Here is a 20,811-nt window from a genome sequence, read left to right as displayed (position 1 = left end):
CATGACACCTTAAAAGACTTTTAATGAATACAGAATAAGAAAATATGACAAAAATCACCAATTCTTTAGTATATAAATAAAATGGAAGTTTCCTTAGCGAAATCGTTTTGATTGAGTCCCAAGTTAGTACAAAATGTACGGATAAACTGCTATTGTAATAGCAAAAGATGCTGTCAATGTCGACCGTTGATATGAGGTTGTATGTTAGTTGAATTTTGGTGAGAATACTGTCCGTAACTTCACTATAAATCTTTAAAGGATCGCATGTATGTACCAGATTGGTACCTTTAATGGTTATAGACACTCACGTATGTGAATCAATGGAATTTCTAAATTTAAGTGGGACTTATCCAATTTCATTTTTAGCAATGAAAATGCTTAATGAAAAGTGACGCTGTTTTAGATCTACACTTTAACATTATGATCCGTGCGCCTTAGGGCGATAGAATACATAACAAAAAGCTAATAATTTGTTTATTTCTATTTGAAATTTGCTTTGTGTATTCATAATATATGTAATAAAGAGTAGCGAAAATTTCAGAAAGTAGTGCTTTTTTTCAAACTAGACAATTTGTCCACAATAATACCGGACAACCCTCGTACAATGACTAAATAAGTTAAATTATTGACAAACCTCTGATGTTTCGGAGGTTCTTGTTTGCTCTGCTCCTATTTTGTATTGTTTTATGGACTTTAAGATTGAATATTGTTCATTATCTTCATATCCTTCTTGATGAAACAATAATATCAGTAGATTCGTTTAAAGTCATCATTCCGTAAGTATTATGGTCGATACAATGGCCTTGTTAGCAAATACAATTCATTATTGACAAAGTCAGATGATGACTGACGTTTCTCATTATTAATGTTAGGCCAGTATTTGCACACTGAATTGACAATGGAATTTCCGCTATTTGTCGATCATGAAAAGGAGTAAACGGCGGATGTGACAGGTCGGTAGGGGATGTTTACTCCTCCATGGAACTTAATCCCACCTCTAATGTTGTGGATATCCGTGGTTGCTCTGCTCCTGTTTTGTACGGTGTGAATGGACTTTTGAGCTTGAATGCTCTTTGCTATCTCCTTATCTAGTAATAACAACTATTTACACGATGATTTCTCATGAATCACGAGACTGTCAAAAATTGTAATCAAACTAACTTATGACAACGTCGGATATTTTGTATATGAGTCGCGTCAAGCGAAAAGGGACCTTCGTGACGTGAATAGAATAACGTCATAATCGATCTCTAAAGTCACGACGTTCCAGCCGACTGTTACCGTAAAAATGATTTTTTAACGTGATTTAGCCTAACTAAATTCACAACTGATTTCTAGAGAGAGGATAAGCTGAACCCTTTGCCATCTCATGGATCTTAAGGTAATGTAGTTAAAATGATATTTTTATGTTTTTCTTATTGCTGTCCCTAAATTATGCACTAATTAAGTCTATATATACATGTACTTGTATGCACATGGCTATATGCACAGGAGTCGGCAATTTTGTCAATAAATAGAAAATAAAATAATGGTAAACAGGCATAAATCCTACCAGTGAGCTTCGCGAGCATACGCTTGCAAAGCTCACTGGTAAAATTTATGCCTGTTTACCATATTATTTTCTATCTATTCTATTGACAAAATTGCCGACTCCTGTGCTACATGTAATGAGGTATTGACATAAAATATATAATACGCGCAGGAAGCGTACAGAGTGGAAACTTCCTCAGTTATAGAACATTTACAGTGCCTTCTCATGTAGTCACAACTTCGTAAATAAAAGTTATAAAATGTAATATATGAAAAAAAATTTTACAAGATAAAAACTGTAGTAATTTCGTAACATCGGCCTTTGTTAATGGAATACAGACGACAGAGATCATTTACATCATTTTATAAACACTAAATGCAATATTGCCGTAATATTGATTATATAACTCTTGTTATAAGTAAATGAAAGTAAAATTATAAGAAAAGAATTAATGGAGGGCTTATAAATTATTATTTTGAATGCTGATTACCTGTTGTTTACGAAAATTTATTTTTTTTCTTTGCTGCAAATGAAGTGTAATTGTTTAATCGCCGGAATTGCTGTGCGAGCGTGGCGTAGAGGTAACATTCTCGCCTTCTGATCGTGCGATCCGGGTTCGATCCCTCATGTACTCCATGGCTAATTTTTTTTTTCGTTTTTTTTTAAAATTAATATATTAAACCTAAGTTTTCTAGAATTAATTGACAACTATATTAATTTTATTTTATAAAATCTTCATACGTTCTTTGAAAATATTTATTATAAAAAATTATACTCTTTATTAAATTAATTTTAAAATATACTCGACTCAATTTGTATAAACAGCTCACGAAATTCAATTCATTCGATTAATATCTTAAAATAAATCAATGTAATAAATATTAAATAATATACATCAATGTAAGAAGATATAATAAAATTAGTAAAGGTGTATGTCATTGGTTTGATCGTTAATTGTTTTACATGTACGCACCTAATTGGCAATATCTCCTACATGTACCACAGGCACCAAGCTCGCTCGAATTTTTGACTCCTTAGTACTAGGGGGTCAAAAATTCAAGCGAGTTTGGTGCCTGTGTCTCCGACATACTTCTGTGGTATTTAGAGATGCATTAATCCAAGTGATTAAAGAATAAATAAATAAATTTATTCGACAACTCGACATATTTCTTTTACCACAATGTTTCCAGCAAATAATTTATGTCATATATTGTTGTTTTAATCCTGATCTACCCCTTTTGCAGGATTTGGAACACTTGGATGATGACTATTTTCCTCATGCATGTAGATCCACCGGATTGTCGAAAAACAGCTGCGAGAAAAATGTACCTGGGGATAATGATGATGACAGTGACGACGACATCGACAAAGAATCTGTTCAACAAGACGACATCAGGGACAAGATAGACAGATTTGGTAGAAACTCCGTCATTGACAACAATGAAGAGAGTTACAGTGAGGAGGAAGAAGATATAGAATGTAATGGATCTAACGATCTTCAAAGTTTACAAGAAAACATTAGTAAAGCATGTTCATGTGACAAAAACTGTCTAAAAACGTAGCCATAGAAGAAATACAAAACTCAATACTGACCACAACTGAACTAACTAAAGATGAAAAAGATATCTTCATCATGGGAAGACTGGCGTGTGTTGGGTTTGGCATTCATACACAGCGTGGGGAGGAGAGGAAAAGAAAGAAGTATGCGTACTATTCCCAAAATCAAGAAGTTTGCAAAGGAGCCTTTCTTTTCGTACATGGTGTTGGGTCCAAATACGTTAAAAATCTAGTGTCTCACATGATTGAAAATGGACAGGTACCTCGTACCCACAAAAACAAGAGCAGACGCCCACCAAATGCCTTTAAGTTCGACGACCTTAAACGAGCGATCGACTATATTCAGAATTACGCTGAAGAATTTGGATTACCACAACCGACAGTAAAAAACAAAAGTATCCCTGTAACTTTTTTACCTTCATCTGGCAGCAAAACATCACTCCATTCTTCGTATTCTGCTTCTTGTGACGAGCTGGGAGAGAGGAAAGTTGGGCTAACTACCTTCAAACTTCTGTGGAAAGAATGCTGTCCCCATATTAAATATATGACGCCCCGCTCGGATATATGTCCAAGATGTGAAGATTGTAGAGCCAAAATTTCAACGGCAGTTGGGCTAGCTGAGAAGCAAGAGGAACTGCGAATTTTCACAGAACACTTGTCTAAGGTTGAAATGGAGCGACAGGTAAGAGTTTGCTTTGATATAATGTCTCACTCAACCATCATAATTCATTTAACATAATTTATAAGACTTTTCCCATGAAATTTAATTTTTCAGGCGTATAACGATGCAGTGAAAAAAGCGAGAGAGGAGATGGGGGCATTTGTTAGACCAGAGGGATTGCTTCCTTCCTGTTCAACAGATCTTCAGCATGTCCACTATACCTTTGACTTCTCGCAAGCACTTTCCATTCCACATCATGCAAGACAAGAGGGGCCACTTTATTTTTTGACGCCAAGAAAAGTGCAACTTTTTGGAGTTGCCATAGAGGGAAATTACAGCCAGATGAATTATGTTGTTGACGAAGACCAGGGAATGGGTGAAAATGGAGCTGGAGTGAAAGGATCGAACGGCGTTATTTCCATGCTTCATCACTGCCTTACAACGTTTGGATCTGGTGAAAAAGAATGCATCATCCATTGTGATAATTGTGCTGGTAAATCAATGTTTCAAAACATTATAAATTGATATTCATATATGCATGTTTTTACACGTATTCATTTTTATTAATTATTTTCATATAATTAATTAGAATAAGTGGAAAATGACAGCGTGTACGATAGGTTTTTTTCTTAATTAAACTAAGACTTCGTACATTGTACTAAGTATATATATTTTGTCATTTATTTTCTATAGGCGAGAATAAAAACAGATATGTCCTGGGCTATCTGTCATGGAGAACATTGTTAGGCCTTCACAACAATATTACCCTTTCAATGCAAGTGCCCTATCACGGTCGTTGTCTAGTGGATGCTGGGTTTGCAAACATTAAGCGTCTCTATCACAGAACTGATGTTGACAGTCTATCTGGACTAGTGGATGTCGTCAACAAGAGTGCCAAATCAAATACCGCAGTTACATATTTGAACGAGGCGGGAGAGCACTGCTGGGAATGGTTCGATTGGAAGGCCTTTGTTTCCCAGTACTTTCTTCCAGTGAGAGGCATAAGGAAGTTCCATCATTTCCGATTTTCTTCCTCATCTCCTGGTAGGATTTTAAGGAAAAAAAAATCCTGTGACTTTTTTTAAATATGCATGTGTTGATTTTAAGGGGTATATATAAATTTAAAATTATTTTCACAGGAAAAGTATACGTTAAAGAAAGCGTGGACGACGCAGAAACGGAAATTGAGTTGCTGAAGTCTTCTATTTCACCAGAAGATTTTACAACAGTTGCCGTGATGCCGGAAATAATACCACCCGGAGGAATTTCCCCTGAGCGACAACAGTACCTCTACCGTATGGTCAGACCATTTGTCAGGGATCCTTACAAGGAGATGACATGTCCAAATCCCGAGGAATGAAATGCACCAGTTAATGGACTTTGAACTTTTTGTTGCCATATTTGAATGAAATCTTACAGTAATATTACATACATGTATCTATATTTAAATAGATGTTCCTTTTTTTGTACTTGCAACTCCTTACTTGAAGAATTCTTATTCGTTACAATTACCAAGCTTTAAGAATTGGTTATAAATAAATTCTTCTTCATTGGTTAATTTTAAAACAATGACACGTATCTAGTCTTTTGTTTTACAGGGAAAATGACGTTTTTTGACGTTACACAACGTTCATAACGCTAAAAGAAGAAATTCATCACTTTGTTTCAGATACGATTTTTGTAGGTTTATTTTTCGAAAAAGATACAAATATTGGTATCAAAATACTCAGCTGGACTTCCTCTTCAAAGAAAATAAAAAAAGTAAATTTTTAAAATTTTGTCACGAAGGTCCCTTTTCGCTTGACGCAACTCATATGTTTTTTTTTCTTTTTTTGAGGATACCCGTAAGCAAAAATAAGTTGATGAAACATAAAAAAACACACTGGATATTATTGGATTCAATGTTTTTTTTACAAACAAAATTTCAATGAAATGAAAATTGCAGACTCTCATTTATATAAAGTTATTAATATTTTACTGTTTCAAGTTCCGTTGAACTTTTTTTACTTATAAATTGGCAGCCGGGCAGTTTATAATAGCGCCTGTCATATAATGCAGCTTCGATTATTACTTGTAGACGATATTCAACATTAGTTTTTGTCCATGTAATTGAGAAGACACATTATAATCAGGTGTATTTTTAAATAAGTGAAAACCAAGGATTTAATTTTGACTTTATGTTTTAAAAACATTCTTAAAAAGTCTTATGTGTATATATTGAAGAAATTGTTGGGCGTATAAAACTTCTGCTAATTAGGATATCACTTTTAAATATAAACTGTGTACATGTAAAGAACTCGATCTGTTTCTCCGTAAACCATATGACTCAGAATATGTTTTTGAAAGATTTAAAGTTTATTTCGTGTTAACCCTAACCCTGACGTTTTAGTTGAATAATGTTAAGTTTCGTCAACCTTATATCTCACAATCAAACAAAGATACAGGTGTAACTATGTGTACCTAATTAAGCTAGGGTACACAAAATAGATGTGTAATGTCAGACTGGTGAATCAGAGCCCGTACATGTACGTATCTTGACCGACATACCAGCGTTCCTATGCAAGTACTCATTTCTCTCAGCAAGAAGAAATAAATTGATTTCATTCTTATCGCAAAGAAGGGGTTTAAATATATTTTTTCTTTAATAGTGGGTAAATAAACCACTATAAAACAAGCTTTTCAAATTGCAAACAAGTTAGACCAGAAATGAAACAGTTATCATGAGCATAATGCCATTTGGTAAGTGGAAAATATATGATTACCTTCTTTGTTAAGATATTATCATGATTTTGTTTCAAAATGTACAGTGAAAAAGAATTTATTCCTAATTACTATATTTTGTGTTAAGTTCAAGATCAACTCAGATAAATTTGAAGCTTCTAATGTTTATAAAGTCGTTGAAATTTTATTAAAAACTTCAGTATAATTCATATTTTCAGATCAATACTACCCGCAATTATGAGTAAGGGAAATGTAACAGAGCAACACTACATTGAGTGTGCCACGTGTAAGAACTACTCCACATTTTACTGCAACACCTGTCACCAGCGATTATGTGAGCAGTGTAGATATGTCCATCTCCGTGAAAAAGAAAACCGAAAACACCAGGTAGTCCTTTATCAGGAAAGGTTAAAAGAGTTGCCTACAGAAAAATGTCCTGTCCATCCAACAAAAATCTTAGAGATATTCTGTGCTGATTGTTCCGCCCCTGTTTGTTCAAAATGCTTTGCGACAGATCACAATGGCCACCAGGTACTTGGCCTTGAATTTGTATATAATGTAAGTCTTCAACAATGCCAGAAAGAACTTATCAAGATCCGAGACAACATTCTTCCTCAATGTATAGATGAAGTAAACTCACAAATACAGGTAGCTGAAGAGGCCAAGAAGAAGATATGGAAAGTCAGATTAGCTATTAAACACAGTGCAGATGAGATTAAATCGATAGTGGACAGTATTCTGACTGAAAACAATGCCAAGTTAGACATAATAGAGGCATCAATTTTAGATGAGAAAATAAAGGAACAGAAAAAGTTAAAAGACTATATCTCATACCTGAACGGATTGATCGAGGACTACACTAGTGATCTTTCATCATGTCAATTAACAGAAATTATAAGATACAATAAAAAAAGTAAAAACATTCCTCTGATGAAATATCCTGAAATAATTGAACCTGGCATTCCAATGTTTACAAATGGCAGAAAGATAAAGGAAGAAATAGAATCGATTTTTGGCCACATAAAACCACGTGCAGAAAGACTGAAAGAAGTTGAAACAATAAAGGCATCAATACATCAATTTAACTCCAAACCATATCAAAAACTAAGTGTGGTGCTATCCAGATCTATTTCCAAAACACGACAATTTAATATATCTGGACTCAAAGCAGTTATTCATTTATCACCAGCAGTTCGATCTAGCAGGTTTTGGGCAAGTGATGATTTTGGGAATCTCATTCAATTTGACATGCATGGAAATGCACAAAAGAAAATATTCACAGAAAAACAAATAAAAGGATACCACGCAGTTACAAATGACGACGATTTAATTTACACAGATTATATAAAGAAAACCGTCTACAAAGTAAATAATGATATGTCAACCACAGCATTAGTCCTCACAGGAGACTGGGAGCCAAGATCTATCTGCTCCTCTCATTTAAATGGAGACATACTTGTGGGGATGAATAAACTTGAAACATGGAAAATAACCAGATATAACAAAGAAGGAATAAAGTTACAAGACATTCAGAAAAATGAGAAAGGAAAAGATCTATTCTCAAGTGTAAGCTACCTCACTGAGAACATCAATGGTGATATTTGTACATCAGATTATGATGCAAAGAGAGTTCGGGTGCTGACCGGAACAGGAGAGTATCGGTTCTCATACTCCGGTAATCGTTCTATGCTAGATTTTTGGCCCCATGGAATCTGCACAGATGTTAATAGAAATATTATCGTGGGTGCTCTTTGCAATGTAATACATTTGAGAGCATGGCTCTTTTCCGGAAACATATCTCAACTGATCCCTGAATATGAATTCAATATCCATTTGCTAGACCAGGACGGTCGGTTTCTTACTTTCATACCAAAACAAAATATTTTTACATACCCATCGATAGATCCACATGCTCTGTGCGTTGATGACCAAAATAATTTAATTGCAGGAAGTGTGCCCAGTACTAAAGTCTGTGTCTTCAAGTATCTCAGGAGTAAATGTGCATAGTTATAACGCCTTTAATTATAAAGGAAATGCTTATCAGTTAAGTACAATGTATTATTAATTGATCTTTCAATATCAACGAAGAACATTTAAGGTGCGCAATGGAATTATCGACAATTTTTGGTGATTAAAATGGATTCATTATTAGGACAGCGATTGTTTTAAGTATATATACAAGTATATATATATGACTTGCCTAGATAGTCGAGCGGACTAGCGCGCCGTTCCTGCACTGCTAGGAGACAGATTCCGAAGGTCGAAGTGCTGTGGCGGAAGTGGGTATCCATGCAAAAGTGAATTTCTTTGTGCTTTCTACATTGATATTTCTTCACTTAGGGTAGTTATGTTAGTTTCAGAGTTGTTGTAAAATGAGCTTTATAAATGATAATTTATTTTATTACAACATGTGTTGGTAACAATCCTCTGTTAAAACTAATGTCCAAATAACTGTATCTCACATCTATTCTCATTGACCGTGTAGTGTAGGGCAGCGCTGCGAGAATTCTATCGGCATCGAAAGCAAGTTTTTGACTTGCCTAGATAGCCGAGCGGACTAGCGCGATGTTCTTCCACTGCTAGGAGACAGATTCCTAAGGTCTAGAGTTCAACCCCGGGCTAGGGCGGAAGTGGGTATCTATGTAAAAGTGAATTTCTTTGTGCTTTCTGCATTAATATTTCTTCACTTAGGGCAGTTATGTTAGAGTTGTTGTAAAATGTGCTTTATATATATGTCAGAGTTGTTGTAAAATGTGCTTTATATATATATATATATATATATATATATATATATATATATATATATATATATATATATATATATATATATATAAATATATATATATATCCAAATTCGAAAATTTCACAGTGTCCGGTTTTTATATACTCAGTAGGTAAAATTGAAATAAAAAAGGCAACACAGTTAAAAACGTTAGCGCTCTCATTACATCTTCAGACGTTTTACAAATGCATACTTTATCCTGACTGCAATGTCTCACAAAACTATTAATACTTTAAAAATCATTATCTATAATTGAATCTGACAACAAACAATTAAATGCTTGCAGTTTGCTCACACCTTTGAAACCAAATCCGACATGTGTTTATACTCTTAGCCGGAGAACATTGAAAGGTTACACTTTGTGTGAAAGTTTTGTCAGAAATCAAATTAAATCAAACTGTTAAGACTCGGATTAAATTTTTGAATGAAATATTTCTCTTTTTCTCTTCTTTCAGTTATATTGTCTTGAAAAAGTTTATAAAAAGGGAACACTTTAAATTGTCCTTGTCCGCATCTATCAATGTGTTCGCTGAGTTTGATCTTACGGTACTCAGGAACTTGAATATGCTGTTTATGCACGCGAATTCTGGCTCTCAATGTGGTCCCCGTTTCACCGATGTAGAATTGGTTGCATCCTCCGCAAGTAATAACATATATTAAATTTTTGGACTCACATGTCATGTCTGAATTAATAAAGAAATCTTTTCCTTTGAAATTAAATGACGTTCCTTCTCTTAAAACAGAACATGTGCCACATCGCGGATCTTTACACTTTGTCACGGATTTTGTAGATTTCGTTATTTTGGAAGGACAGAGTATTCTTCTGAGGTTTTTGGGCTGCCTTTTGCTGTTTATAAACTTGAATTTTGAAAGAACATTAGACATTTCTTCATCCGTTTTGAGAATTTCGTTCAGATTTTGAACGATAGGTGTAACATTTTGGTTGTTAGGATTGTAAGTTGTGACTAGTGGTAATATTTTAATATTTTCCTCATCATTAGGAGTTGGATTAATTAATTCTTCTCTGTCTAATTCCTTTGCTTTTCTGATGCCGTCGTTGATTAAGCTTAAAGGATAATGTTGGTCTGTGAGATATATTTTCAATTCATCCAGACGTTGATTTTTGGTTTCCTCCTCACTTACTATTGTGCATATTCGTCGGGCTAGGTTGTAAGGTATTGCTCTTTTAATGTGTCGTGGGTGGGAAGATCCAAAATGCAAATATTGATGAGTGTCAGTACTCTTATAAAATATATCTGTTGCAATTTTGTTGTTTTCCTTACAGATTAATACATCTAAAAAGAAAGAAAGATAACACATATGCTTTCCAATACAGAATTCTACACAGAAGTTGCTGAAAACCAGGACAAAAAAGCTATGCAAAAAATTAAGAAATTGTTACATAAACACTCCTCAGTATTAACAGAAAAGGAGGAAGATTTTGTAACTAATTTTGACTATAAGGAAAGTTGTTTCTATGGGCTACCTAAAATACACAAATCAAAATTAATCAAAGAAGCTATAAAAAAACAAAACGCCGAATATATTGTTTGTGAAAATCCACAAGATCTAACATTCCGACCGATTGTTGGAGGACCCGAAGCACCTACCCAACGTCTCAGCAATCTACTAGATATAGTGTTGAAACCTCTCTGTCAACACGTTAAAAGTTTTGTCCGGGACGATTTAGATTTTTTACGACATCTACCTAAACAGTTCGATTTTAATACACAGCTTGTAACTTTAGATGTGGTAAATCTGTACACCAATATAACCAGTACCTTAGGAATCAAGGCTTTAAATTTTTGGATTGAAAATTACAGAAATGAAATTGACAACCGGTTTACAAAAGAATTTTTACTGGAAGCCACCGAATTGGTTTTAAAGAACAATGTGCTTACTTTCAATGAAAAATATTTTCATCAAGTGAAAGGTACAGCCATGGGTACCAAAATGGCCCCTACATATGCAACACTTACCCTTGGATACCTAGAAGAAGCACTATATGAAAAAGCTAATGAACAGTTTGATGCAGATTTTTGTGAATATCTTAAGAGAAACTGGAAAAGATATCTGGATGATTGTTTTATTATATGGAAAAAAGATGATTCAGATTTGAACATTTTAAATGATATTTTAAATGAATTAGACCCAGATATTAAATTTACAATGGAAAAAAGTTCTACTCAATTACCATTTTTAGATGTATTAATCTGTAAGGAAAACAACAAAATTGCAACAGATATATTTTATAAGAGTACTGACACTCATCAATATTTGCATTTTGGATCTTCCCACCCACGACACATTAAAAGAGCAATACCTTACAACCTAGCCCGACGAATATGCACAATAGTAAGTGAGGAGGAAACCAAAAATCAACGTCTGGATGAATTGAAAATATATCTCACAGACCAACATTATCCTTTAAGCTTAATCAACGACGGCATCAGAAAAGCAAAGGAATTAGACAGAGAAGAATTAATTAATCCAACTCCTAATGATGAGGAAAATATTAAAATATTACCACTAGTCACAACTTACAATCCTAACAACCAAAATGTTACACCTATCGTTCAAAATCTGAACGAAATTCTCAAAACGGATGAAGAAATGTCTAATGTTCTTTCAAAATTCAAGTTTATAAACAGCAAAAGGCAGCCCAAAAACCTCAGAAGAATACTCTGTCCTTCCAAAATAACGAAATCTACAAAATCCGTGACAAAGTGTAAAGATCCGCGATGTGGCACATGTTCTGTTTTAAGAGAAGGAACGTCATTTAATTTCAAAGGAAAAGATTTCTTTATTAATTCAGACATGACATGTGAGTCCAAAAATTTAATATATGTTATTACTTGCGGAGGATGCAACCAATTCTACATCGGTGAAACGGGGACCACATTGAGAGCCAGAATTCGCGTGCATAAACAGCATATTCAAGTTCCTGAGTACCGTAAGATCAAACTCAGCGAACACATTGATAGATGCGGACAAGGACAATTTAAAGTGTTCCCTTTTTATAAACTTTTTCAAGACAATATAACTGAAAGAAGAGAAAAAGAGAAATATTTCATTCAAAAATTTAATCCGAGTCTTAACAGTTTGATTTAATTTGATTTCTGACAAAACTTTCACACAAAGTGTAACCTTTCAATGTTCTCCGGCTAAGAGTATAAACACATGTCGGATTTGGTTTCAAAGGTGTGAGCAAACTGCAAGCATTTAATTGTTTGTTGTCAGATTCAATTATAGATAATGATTTTTAAAGTATTAATAGTTTTGTAAGACATTGCAGTCAGGATAAAGTATGCATTTGTAAAACGTCTGAAGATGTAATGAAAGCGCTAACGTTTTAATCTGTGTTGCCTTTTTTATTTTAATTTTACCTATATATATATATATATATATATATATATATATATATATATATATATATATATAGATAGAAAGATATATATATATATATATATATAGATAGAAAGATATATATATAGATATATATATATATATATATATATATATATATATATATATATATATATATATATATATATATATATATATATATATATATCGAAAATTATACCAAAATAATCATGCAACAGTAATGTATTCAGGTAACGCTAATCACAAGTTCGAATAAAGAATAAATGAATCTTTTCTCGAAACAATATATATTATTCAAAGTTTTACGTTGTACTTTTGTGTTATACCGGGTATATTCTTAAACATAAGTTGCCAATTATGATGTCTCATTTTTTTGAAATTTGGAGAAATGGTGCAGATTAAAAATACAATAGTGTAAATTTATTTCTCGATATGTATATCTGAAACGTTTACAGTGACATGTGTTAAGGACAGATGGTAAAAACATTTTTTTTGAAGAGACATGATATCATCAAATATTACCAATATTTTCCAAGTCTATTTCATTTTCCAGTTCATAGTAAAAAAAAAATCTAAAAATTATCCACTTTTCTAAACTTGTGACATGGTATTAAGTCTCTTCCAACGAAAAAAAATTGTTTGTATCATCCGACCTTAAGGTGTATCAAATCTAACATACAAAGTTTTGATAAAAAAACTATATTAAAAAATATTATATATATTTTAAGTTGACTGTCGATGTATCAAATTAGAAGGAATTCTTTTCTGTATTTTCAGTAAAAAAAGATTGTTTTGAAAGGATTTGTTTATCAATTTATTTAATCATTTGTATCTCTTTCTCTAAGTTATCTGACTGTCTGTTTTTTAAACATCCGGAGCTTAAAGAAGTTCCCTTTACTTGCTAGAAAACGTAGTAAAACTCCAATAGTTACCATTTATATAGCAGAGGGGCATATAATAATGATTTGGAAAATGATAATTCATTGTGCAGGAAAGGTGGATGTGCGTGTCCCTTAGATATTGCAAGACATTTTAAATATTATAGCATTAAATGTTGCAATTGCAACGCTTTATGATACACTAATGTGTATCATTAGTCGTCGGCTATGTCGATATTTGCTTGTTTCATTAAGCGTCAGTGTTGTTCTGCATTTGTGACACTTAATGATATAATTCCATCATGAAGCGGCAATATAGCATTAGCAGTTACGACTGTCAGCTATTAATGCAATAATTTATGGCATTAAGCGTTGCAATTGCAACGCTTAATGCTATTTGTATCATTAAGCGGCGTTTTATCATTAGAGGTTGCTACAGAGCACTTTGAGTAAGGATTCGTCTATAGGTCACTCTTGCACACACACTGGATTTCAGTATTTTGGTCTCATCCAAAGAACAAGCAACAGAATATAAAAATATATTTATAAAAGTTATGGTAAAACACGTGTGTTTGTTTTGTATGCAGATTAATGTCCATCGATAAAGGAGATCGATTGGTTGTTTATTTGTTGACGGGTGAATAGGTTGAATCCGTGCTAAGCATGATTCAGTCACGTATAAGGTAGATTTTCGGGTGTTTTAAGTTATTCGAAGTTCGCTGCTACATTGCAACAGACATGTTCGCTTAGATCGGAGATAGAAATCAGTCTATACTAGACGAACGCTTAGCTTCATGTAGAAACAGTTGCTGATTATGCACAAACAAATAGAGCCGAGGTTCCGGGCATCTCTGACACGTTTGGACTCCATGTGGGGGGAAATTGGCACATTTGAAGGTGCAGCTACAAACTGGTAATTTCTTATTTACGACTTTCTCAAAGAAAGAATGAAAGTATAAAAATAACATTTGAATTTTAAACACTGTTAATATTATTAACGATAGTGTAAAGGGGACCATATAAGCACCCTCTGTGTCTTTCACATTAAGGCAACAATATTTCATTCTGTTAATCGTAATTCCTGAAAGCTTGAGTGATTAACGTTTGTCAACGTCTCATCTTCTGCCAGTTTTGTTTCTTTCATTGTTACTAAGCCTCATAGACCATAGGACTATGTAAGCTACGGCTACGACTCTAACAGCAGATAGAGGCACGTGCAGAACAGAGAATCTGGTAAGCATTTGCACACAGATTAATGTCCATTTTTCAACTTGAATTTAGCTTTGTAAAAAAGAAAGAAAAAAAGAGAAATATACATGTGTTACTTGAGAATAAGTATAATTCTAGTAAAGTCACAGTTGTAATTAATTCACGTACGTACATTGTACATGTATATATAATTTTATATCTATAGGATGGGTTGGAATTTGGTAGCAATAATGAACAAAGTTCCAATGTTTCTAATTTATAGTAACGAGACACACTATTTTGGAAGCTAATTGTATTTGAATTTCATGATATGGTTCGAAAAGTTCTAAAATTTTTCATTTCTACATTGTACTTTGACACATTGATGCATAGAACTGCATATAGCTAGTTCATTTTTCTGAAGTTGTTTTCAAGTATTGGAAATAATGTACAGTGTACATGTAATTGAATATATAGTTCCTGATATAAATTCGAAAAATGATGAAATATCGTTTTATTTTTGTAAAAAAAAATTATTCAATAAAACCTTTGTTTAGCCACAGTGGTTTTTATGCTCCTAATTCTGGACGTTGTATTTTAAAATACGTAGAAATGAAGAACATAAGATAAATGCATATTATTGATGCTCCATAATTTGTACATAATGTATTCCGATGCTGATAAATATGATAGCCTGATTCGGTTCCGATCATTTTCTTTAAGAGTTTTGATTTAAATCAGTGTTTATAATAGCCTTCATTGTGCATTTTGCATGTCCTGATTTAGTGTTTTTTATCTGTTATGAAGAAAATACGACTAAAGAATTGATATCATGATGATATTCGCAAGACCTAGTGCCAAATGTATTGATGTATTGCAGACAAGGCCCTTTTCAAGTTCTGTAAGTATCTTGAAGAAGCTGACATGTTTTGAGATGTAGTATGATGCAGACGAGGCCCTTTTCAAGTTCTGTAAGTAGCTTGAAGAAGCTGGCATGGTCTGAGATGTCGTATGATACAGACAAGGCCCTTTTGAAGTCATGTATGTAGCTTGAAGAAGCTCGCAAGGTCTGGCATATAGTATGATGCAAACTAGGCCCTTTTGAAGTTCTCTAAGTAGCTCTAAGAAGCTGGCATGGTCTGAGATGTAGTATGATGCAGACAATGCCCCTTTTCTATTTCTGAAAGTAGCTTGATGAAGTTGGCATGGTCTGAGATGTATGATGCAGACGAGGCCCTTTTAAGTTCTGTAAGTAGCTTGAAGAAGCTGGCATGGTCTGAGATGTAGTATGATACAGTCAAGGCCCTTTTGAAGTTATGTATGTAGCTTGAAGAAGCTCGCAAGGTCTGGCATATAGTATGATGCAAACTAGGCCCTTTTGAAGTTCTCTAAGTAGCTTGAAGAAGCTGGCATGGTCTGAGATGTAGTATGATGCAGACAAGGCCCTTTTGAAGTTCTGTAAGTAGCTTGAAGAAGCTGGTATGATCTGGCATGTAGTATAATGCAGACAAGGCCCCTTTTCAAGTTCTGTAAGAAGCTTGAAGAAGCTGGCATGTTCTGAAATGTAGTATGATGCAGACAAGGTCCTTTTAAAATTTTGTAAGTAGCTTGAAGAAGCTTGCATGGTTTGAGATGTAGATTGATACAGACAAGACCATATAGAATTCAGTAAGTAGCTCGAAGAAGCTGGCATGGTTTGAGATGTAGTTTTACAAAGACAAGACCATATAAAATTCAGTTAGTAGCTTGAAGAAACTGGCATGTTTGAGAGGGTTTGATACAGACAAAACCACTTAAAATTCAGTTAGTAGCTTGAAGAATTTGGTATGGTTTGAGATGTTGTATGATTCAGGCAATACCTTTTTAAATTCTGTAAGTAGCTTAGATGAAGCTGGAATGGTTGAACAGTTCATCATGTACATTGATCATATAAATTATTTTTGAAATTTTTAAAATTTTCGAAAAAGTTATCATTTTTGGAATTAGTATTGACTAGTATATTTAGCCAATGACCTTCAAAAGATCTCTTAGTATCTTGATGAAGCTGGAAAATTTCGAGATTAGTGGTTATGCAGACAATTCTCTTTGTTGGGTTTGTAAGTATTTTCGAAGTTGATATGACCTTAAATATGGTTGCCTTCTTGTCTTTTGAAGATGTGTAAAATTATAATATCTCATTGAAGCAGGAAAATCGTTTTATACAATACAAGTATATAAACTTCAAAAGATATATAAAAGTGCAATTTGTTTGAGATGTATTTGCAGACATATTTGAAATTTCAATTGACAAAGCGAAACTACTGTACCTGCGTATTTATATTTTAATAGCTTAATTACTAATATATAGCATTGTCTTGTTTATTCTGTAAAAGGAGGCCAAATTGTAACTGTGCTTCTTATAATCACAGACTCTGTTGGATTGGATTCTAAGCGTTTAGAAAATGATTTGGGAATAATAAAGCAGTTTGATATCACAATCTGATTTTGAAATTTTTGGAGCAAAGTTTTTTTTTAGGTATCTTTAGTCAGGACACACAGACCAGATGTCTTGCAAAACTTTCATTGAAGGATTTGTCTGAAGACTTCCAAAGCTGCGTTTAAAATCAAGGTTCGGACAAATCACCTCTAGTCAAAATCAAAGAGGAATAATGTTAACATTCTGGTAGGTGTAGTTCAGTTCATTTGTCCTATTGCAAATAACCAAGAGTTGTTTAGAAAAGGTTTATAATAGTGTTTGATCAGATGAGTATAAGTTATGATTGAATTTATTTTGTATTGTAAAAGTTATTATTATGTATCTGGAAGTCACAATCTTGTACAAGAAACAGAGAAATTCTGTAAGCACTCAAACTTTTAAGTTTATATAGGTAATTTTATTCTTCATAGTGTTTTAACGGGGTTGCTATCTGAATTGCAAATGCTGATATGTATAATTCACTGATAAAAATCAACGTAGAAGGCTTTTTAAGTTCATCTGAAGACGTCATGGGAAAAAGGAAAAGAAAACTCTTCAGCCGGGAAAGATAAATCTTTAATTAATGATTTATTCAACAAGTCATGAAAGTCTCCAAAAGAAGCTTGAAATGGAAATCTTTATATACGACAAAAAATTGAATTTCATGCTACTTAAGGTTCATTAATACTCTGATAAGAGAGATAACTCTGAATGACATAAATATCTAATATTCCTTTATAGATTTGCAAGTTGAAGTGTCCTTTTTGTCCAATTGCATGTATTTTACTTATAAATACATTTATTTTTTGGAAAATCATTTAGGGTCAAGCAACATTTTATACCTTTGAGAAGACTGAGTGTTTATGAATCTTTATGTAATTGAAAGTTCTTTGAACATTTTTATACAAATATCCTCGATGTAGCCTTAAATACCAATTTTTAAAAGTTTGATATAAATTTATAATTGATTTATGAAGTTTTGCATTCATAGCTAACGCTTTATAAACTACAGTATTTATGCATAATAATAATTGTGCAATATACATAGAAGAAATTAAAGTACCACAGAACTCAGTATTAAAATCTGTGCAGTTTTCTTCAAATGCTTGGAAACCTATAATTTTTAACATAGATATAATTGTTGAAAAATTGTCGTTGGGAAAATGCATGTTATAGGTGAATTCATTTGCATTCCTGAAAAATTATATTTTTATTCTCCTATATAATATTAACTTTTCTTTATAAAGTTTGAAGAATGATCAATACTGTAAAACGAGAAAATTTGGCGCATACATATTTTAGCGCAAACGCAAGTGGGAATGCATTGGCGCAAATAAATTTTAGCGCTTGCACTTGTATGTAAATATATGTGATATTTTGTTTTTTTTTATCCACACCTGTATTTGACTTTTTGATTTGTCAAGCACGGAAACACATTAGTAATCCCGTATATCAGGAAACATTCATTAAGTTTACCGCGTACGTGTTGTTATCACATAGACGTGGTACAATATTAAAATTTATTTTATTTCTATTTTCAATTAAAAGAAATGGAGTATTTACTCATTTAAATCGTATAAAAACATTGCATGCATCGACAGAAAATTACTTAGATAAAACGGTAATCCTAATCAATTATTGTCTGCAAGCTCAATCGCCATGCTTGATTGCATTGTTTACCTCGAGGCGATAGATGATTGACACGCCGAGAAGCCAAATTTTGAGGGTGCTAATGATAATGATCGGCTAACAACTACCGGGGTAACAATAGTTTAATTAAATTATAATTTAGCAGAACTTTCTGTCCTCCGAACATGTGCAGTGCTAGTGTGTATATAAAATCTAATGACAATTCGACATTACGTAATCGCGCGTTCCGGTTTACATGTACGTATGTAAAAGCTTTGAACACACACACACAAAAATATATTTAGAAATCCCTTAGCGCACAATAAATTTTAGCGCTATGGGGCTCTTGCGCTAAAGGCGCTAAAATCAGTAGTGCGCCAAATATTCTCGTTTTACAGTATGGGTAAATACGCATCACTTTGAGAATTCTGCGACATTTTTATGATAATTTTCAATGATTCAAGGCCTAGTTTGAAAAACGTAATAATTGGCTTACCTTGAAGTCTTGATATCTAGGGGTGGGGTCATATACGTTTTGATAATTTTATGTCAATGCTTTCTTAATCGTCGAAGTCTGTTGCACTCGCGCATGCGAACTCATCCTATATAAAGTGTTTTTGAGTTTTATTTATAAATAATTAATGTTCGTTTGAACTGGTGAATTTAGAACATAAATATATTTATAAAAGTTATGGTAAAACACGTGTGTTTGTTTTGTATGCAGATTAAGTCCATCGATAAAGGCGATCGATTGGTTGTTTATTTCTTGACGGGTGAATAGGTTGAATCCGTGCTACGCATGATTCAGTCACGTATAAGGTAGATTTTCGGGTGTTTTAAGTTATTCGAAGTTCGCTGCTACATTGCAACAGACCCACCCCTTCCAGTATGATCAATATGCTGTACATGTTAAATTATTCGTTTTAATGTTGACTGTCGCTTTATTTGTTTCTTTTTCTTTTGTAGAATGATTTGGATTTCAGAAGTTAAACTAAAGACTGTGCTTTGTATACTGTATACACTTCATTAAAGTCTGTTGCACTCGCGCATGCAAACTCATCCTATATAAAGTGTTTTTGAGTTTTATTTATAAATAATTTATGTTCGTTTGAACTGGTGAATTTAGAACATAAGTCTTGATATTTTTCCTCTCTCTATATTGACAGGGCTAATTATTCATTGAATTGGCTGTGTTTTGAAAATTAACGGGTAATCTAATGAATCTTCGAATAAGGGTTTACTCTTAAATTCAGCAAGTTTTTTTTTCTGTATGTGTATTCAAAAGTAAATTGTAGGTATAAAAAGTACAATAAGCATTGAGCTCACCTAAGGATTCTCCCGCTCTACCAAAGAAGTATAATGGCAAAGTGAATTTTTAGGCTTTAAATGAAATGTGAAAGTTATATCGAATTTAATCTTGTAAATAAAAGGATTTGCTTAACCAAACAGTTTAATTTTAACCCTTTGCTTGAATAACGGCAAAATTCAACTTTCTGCTGTGGAAACACTACATATCTTTCAAATGGAAACAAAAAAAAAAGTTTCTATAAAATTTTCATTAGAAAATAGAAAGGCCACAGGTGAAGCATGAAACCTTTCTTCTCTTTCTGATTCATACAAATAAGTATTGTTTTATTTGTATTGTTTATGATGCAGAAAGGCAACATCTCATCATACAAACTAACTTGTTCAATTACTCGTAAAAAAAAGTACTTTTAACATTCTATGGTAAATTTGTAAAAAGGAATAACATCGGAAAGCAAAATAAACGAATTATTACCACCCCCCTGTTTTCATTCTTATCGAAATTTTGAAATAAAGCTTGTCTTTAAAAACTCTACAGTCGGACGAAATGCATTAGGGGGTGTCTCTCTTTTATAATGCTACGTTTACACTATGTTCCCGGCAGCCACGGCAGCCCCGTTTGCCCGAAACGTAGTGCGCCCTGAGATTTTAGTTATTTTCCCCTCTATATCCAAGTCTTGTCAAGTTCTTTTGCGGTCTTCTACGGAATCCGTGATG

At 33.2% G+C, this 20,811-nt stretch overlaps 1 protein-coding gene across 1 annotated transcript; it reads left to right on the top strand.

The window, feature by feature from the left end:
• The first annotated feature begins 1,369 nt into the window (after positions 1–1,369).
• Positions 1,370–5,109, top strand: LOC134280543 (uncharacterized). Its single transcript, XM_062762956.1, has 6 exons — positions 1,370–1,381; positions 2,776–3,010; positions 3,094–3,770; positions 3,864–4,242; positions 4,443–4,793; positions 4,889–5,109. The coding sequence occupies exons 1-6, from the start codon at positions 1,370–1,372 to the stop codon at positions 5,107–5,109; spliced, it is 1,875 nt and encodes a 624-aa protein (XP_062618940.1).
• Positions 5,110–20,811: the final 15,702 nt, after the last annotated feature.

Source organism: Saccostrea cucullata, unplaced genomic scaffold, assembly GCF_032062105.1.
Source record: "Saccostrea cucullata isolate Sc308-1 unplaced genomic scaffold, CSIRO_AGI_Scuc_v1 ctg1530, whole genome shotgun sequence".
NCBI lineage: Eukaryota > Metazoa > Mollusca > Bivalvia > Ostreida > Ostreidae > Saccostrea > Saccostrea cuccullata.
Note: the sequence above shows the minus strand (reverse complement) of the source record. Positions and strands in the feature narration are given on the sequence as shown.